General features: G+C 39.9%; 1 protein-coding gene across 1 annotated transcript; it reads left to right on the top strand.

Annotated features, from left to right (window-relative positions):
• The first annotated feature begins 1,360 nt into the window (after window positions 1-1,360).
• Window positions 1,361-4,946, top strand: LOC131957449 (fatty acid-binding protein, brain-like). Its single transcript, XM_059322268.1, has 4 exons — window positions 1,361-1,451; window positions 2,424-2,596; window positions 3,905-4,018; window positions 4,369-4,946. Exons 1-4 carry the CDS (start codon window positions 1,379-1,381, stop codon window positions 4,429-4,431), a joined length of 423 nt encoding a protein of 140 aa, XP_059178251.1. The 5' UTR covers window positions 1,361-1,378; the 3' UTR covers window positions 4,432-4,946.
• Window positions 4,947-5,550: the final 604 nt, after the last annotated feature.

The raw sequence follows: 5,550 nt of genomic DNA, 5'->3' as shown, positions 1-5,550 counted from the left end.
TAGAAAGTATACGGACAGACGATTGGGCACCAGGCCCAGCCCCACAGCCGTACTGTGGACAGCCCCGTAGAGATCCTTCTATGCTTTCAACTGCCAAAGTGCCGACTTTTTCGAATATCGTTAAATGGGGAATGTTATTTTATTTAGAATGCATTTCATTATTCGTCCGCAATCACTAATTGACGTAAGTGACGTTGTTTTTTAGTTATTAGCTTTCTACTGTTGACCCGGGTACTGGACGGTGGGGTACGAGTTTACCCTGCGTCCAGTGGGGTGGAAGTAGTATTAGGTCACTTTTGGTTATCATGGCGCTGGCGCAGGGTGGCGCAGCAGCCTGGTACAACGAGATATAGTAAAATACTCCAGGTGCAGGCGCAGTCTGGTACAATGGGATATAGTAAAATACTCCGGAGGGGGATGGGGATGGGGAAGTGAGCCGGCGATATCCGTGAAGAAGGGGAAAAAGTTATCAGTTTCAAAAGTGGATTGCGACATTGCTATATTTTTATTTTTTATTACTAATTTCATTATTCTGGCGAAACAAGTGTATATTTTTATATGAATAAATATTATTTTATATATAAAGCTATTTATTTTAAATAATAAATCAAAGTTATTTTCCTAATCCTAATCAAACAATAAAATATTGAAATAAAAAAAATGTTAGTGGCTCTTTAAAATCTGGAAAATTTTGAAAATTGTAGCTTTTGGCTCTTCCGTCGCAAAAGGTTGCCGACCCCTGGTCTAACTCCCCTCAGCCCACCAAGCCGATGGAGGAAAAAAATGCTTTAAATCATCATTTTATTACACATTTGCATTTTCAGGGTTTTTTTTTTAAATTAAATTTGTAATTAGTAGTTTTGTTTTCGATCTATGTATAAGTAAACCATCTTAAATGAATAAAAATAGTAGGCTGCAAGTAAGAAAGAAGTATTACTATTGTAAATCTGCATTAGTCCGCACAGGCCGATGATGAAAACTGTAATACTAAAGCAGCATGCAAGGCAAACTGACGCTGCAAATAACATGTCTGAGGCAAAAATAAAACTTCTCTCATCACAAACTGCAGAGAAGACACGCTGGACGTGCTTGTCTATTGAGAAATTCAACTGGACAATTTAGCCTTTATTCATCATTTACATCATCGATTGTTCAGCATTTAGATAAATTTCCTTCTTTCTTGTAAAATGAACTTTTTCTGATTGAATTCATCAACTACCGTGTTTTTACGGCCTAATATAGCTCGGTCCAATATTCATCAGGTTAATCTATCTCAAAATAATTATTTAATTGATAAAAAAAAATAATTTCATATTTTGAGGTATATTGAAATGTTTTTTTAAATAAACACTTTAATCTGCAGAACATATTTTAAAAAATGGTCGAGAAACTGTTTGGACATTGGAAACTTCAACAAAATGAAAACTTCAACGAGTACATGAAGGCCAATAGTAAGCCATAGATTAAGATAAAACAAATACTCAAAGTAATTCATAGTCAACGTGTGTTTATCATAGTATTATTCCTCTTTTGAATGAAAGAATATATATCATCCATTGGTTTAAATATAAATACTTAAAACAAAACCATCAAAGTTTTTGAGACTTTGCAGAAACTTTTGAGTCCCTCGAAATGAAACCAGAAGTTATATAGAAAACACTTTAATTCACTTTTTAAAATGATTTAGTGATTAATCCTAAATATGTTTAATTTTAGATGGGACGGCGTGGCTTAAGCGGTAGAGCGCTAGGCTGCTAACCCGATAGTCGTATCCGGGTCCATGTTAGTAGAATGTCCCTGAGTCCACTCAGCTCTATTGGGTACCTAACTTGTGTTTTGGAAAGTAAAGGCAACTGGGCAAAGTGCTTACCACACCATCCTTCATATGCCGAGATCAAGAAAGATATGTACAATGAGCCGAACCGCGGTGTATCATACGCCGCTATTTAGTTGTTGTTTTTTCTACTTTTCAGTAAATCATAATTTGTGAATTCGACAGTACCAATGCTGTCTCCTTTTAGTTACCTCCTCTAAGTTTAAAATCGTTTCGAACTAAATTATCTGCCCCTAATAGCCGTCACTAAACCCGGCTCTACGATTGTATTATGTAAACATTTAGCGTGAACCACAGCTCACCAGACCATGTGACGGGTTGGGGGGGGGGGTGGCAGCGATAGAGAGGAAATAGGGGACTGCAAGGCGCGCTTGCAGCTTGTTTTCTAACGTCTCCCAGGAGAGAATTATATATATATAGATGGATCGCCAGCTCTAAAGTGGATTATTTACTTTTTAAATTCATTTTAATTAGCATTAACTGAAATAAGCAGATAATTCTATGTACGCATTAACTGAGATAAGCAGATAATTCTATGTACACATTAACTGATATAAGCAGATAATTATATGTACCAAAACACTTGCAGACGTCAACGTGGCCTTGCGTGCAGTGGGCAAATCCATCACAAGCTACGAGGAGATCAAGCGAGACGGTGACCACTGGACCATCCACATTACATCCACCTTCAAGAACCAGAAAATCGAATTCCAGCTCGGTCAGCCCTTCACAGAACACACACTAGACGGCCGGGATATGACCGTGAGTACACACAATCATAGAACACACACTAGACGGCCGGGATGTGACCGTGAGTACACACAATCATAGAACACACACTAGACGGCCGGGATATGACCGTGAGTACACACAATCATAGAACACACACTAGACGGCCGGGATATGACCGTGAGTACACACAATCATAGAACACACACTAGACGGCCGGGATATGACCGTGAGTACACACAATCATAGAACACACACTAGACGGCCGGGATATGACCGTGAGTACACACAATCATAGAACACGCACTAGACGGCCGGGATATGACCGTGAGTACACACAATCATAGAACACACACTAGACGTCCGGGATATGACCGTTAGTACACACAATCGTAGAACACACGTTGGACGGCTGGAAGTACACACAATCATAGAACACACACTAGACGGCCGGGATATGACCGTGAGTACACACAATCATAGACCCCACACTAGACGGCCGGGATATGACCGTGAGTACACACAATCATAGAACACACACTAGACGGCCGGGATATGACCGTGAGTACACACAATCATAGAACACACACTAGACGGCCGGGATATGACCGTGAGTACACACACGTTGGACGGCCGGGATATGACCGTGAGTACACACAATCATAGAACACACGTTGGCCGGGATATGATCGTGAGTACACACAATCATAGAACACGCGCTGGGGGGATGTGACCGTGAGTACACACAATCATAGAACACACGTTGGACGTCCCGGATATGACCGTGAGTACACACACATTGGTCGGCCGGGATATGACCGTGAGTACACACACGTTGGACAAATGGGAAATGACCGTGAATGCACATTATCACAGAACTTATACTGGAACCCCGAATGGTCTTTCTTGTTCTTCTTCGTTCTTAATTTTAGAGTAGGAAGGGATCCCCTCCAACACAATTAAGTATAAGTGTCAACTGGTTATGCGCCATTGAGGCTTTGCTTCCATAGCCTTTGTCCAACCAAGAACAAACTGCCAGACAGCAGTTGTTTGATTTTGGAGTTGTCTCTCCTAGATCAGTTTCTGTCCCCAGCTAACGAGCCTCTGCTCGAACTCGAGACTTTTCGGTTTAGCAACCATGAGCTTTACCGACTCGCCCACCCCCGATTCTCGAACTCGAGACTTTTGGATGAGCAATCTAGTGCTCTACCGATAGGCCACGGCGTCCCAAATTTAATTATTGGCTGAATGTAATTTGACTTCCACCAGTGCTTGTTACGATGATTTTTGTATGACGTTCAAACACCATCTAAGTTTTAGTCTTATTATATGTTGTTTCAGTCCACTTTCAGCATAGAGGGAGATAAATTAGTTTGTATACAAGAGCCTATCAACAAGAGTGATATCCCTTCACGATTTGAACGGGAAGTCCTAGATGACGGAAGGATGTTGCTGGTAATGGTTTCATTATTTTTTTCATTAACTATTTGGTTGATGAGGAGGAGGGGGTGAGGTGGGTAATTAATGATAAGAAGCATACATAGTTACTAACGAAGTTCTGGCAAGTAGATGGTAAAAGAGGTTTTTAAAGTATGCATAAACGTAGGAATACAGAAACGTACATGCAACTCACCGTTTTAACTGATGGTCAATAGTGAAGGTGAAGTAGAGTTCTTCTGTTACCGCGGCATGCGAAGTGAATAGTACAAAGCTCGGATGTTTTGCCTTCCCGTTTGGTAAGTTAGAATCGTCATTGGTGCCATCATTGTTATCCATGTTTCTAAAAATGTGTTTTCCCTTTTCAGACGTGTATATCCATACCCAAGAACGTAGTGGCCAAGCGATACTTTGTGGCGCATACACCATAGAGGACTCTTCTTTCAATCACACGCCATAGACGATAATTGTTTCAACCACACGCCATAGACGATAATTCTTTCAACCACACGCAGCATGAGACCCTTGTTTCAACCACACGCCATAGACGACCCTTGTTTCAACCACACGCAGCATGAGACCCTTGTTTCAACCACACGCCATAGACGACCTTTCCTTCAACCACACGCCATAGAGAACCTTTCTTTCAACCACACGCTACAGACGACCCTTTTTTCAACCACACGCCATAGACAACCCTTCTTTCAACCACACGCCATAGACGACCCTTGTTTCAACCACACACCATAGACGACCCTTCTTTCAACCACACGCCATAGACGACCCTTGTTTCAACCACACACCATAGACGACCCTTCTTTCAACCACACGCCATAGACGACCCTTGTTTCAACCACACGCCATAGACGACCCTTTTTTCAACCACACGCTTTATATGACCGTTGTTTCATCTTAATACGACTTTATTAATAAAATGTTGTCTCTTATTTCTCACGTATGTTTTGTTTTTGTTTTAAGAGTTAATTGAAATCAGGAATATACATTTTATTTCATCATATTTATAAATTTAAAATTTATTTAATAGACTGAATATTTTATGGAGCTTTACTGTTGAAAAACTATATGACCTGTATGGTCTTTTATAAATTAAAGGACGGAATCCTGTAGAGTACTCAAAGCATTTTTTGTGTTTTTCATTTCCAAAAATATTTTATTCACAACAAATTGGCCAGGTAATAAAATGTATAAGTCATCTGTGATTAATAAAAGAGCTGTAATAAATATCGAGGGAATATAATGATTAAACGTCAGTCAGATACCCATCAGAGCTAGGTGGACACAAAAAATATCAGTCCGTGATTTGAACTCAAGACTTTCTGATTAGCAGTAGAACGCTCTACCATTCTGCAAAAGATGTATACGATTTGGTACTGTTTTTCAGTTACTACCGAGCCTTTTATTTATCTAATATATAAAGTTCAATTCTGTATGTTTGTGCGGGCAAACCGCGGATTGCAAAGAGATATAAGAAATTAATCTACTATTATCTTTATAGTGTAATACATCTAAAGTGCTTATCGTCTAAATTA

Source organism: Physella acuta, unplaced genomic scaffold (assembly GCF_028476545.2).
Source record: "Physella acuta isolate Inbredline_101_S28 unplaced genomic scaffold, ASM2847654v3 ptg001244l, whole genome shotgun sequence".
NCBI classification, from domain to species: Eukaryota; Metazoa; Mollusca; class Gastropoda; family Physidae; genus Physella; species Physella acuta.
The sequence above is the reverse complement of the archived record's forward strand: the minus strand, read 5'-3'. Positions and strand labels throughout refer to the sequence as shown.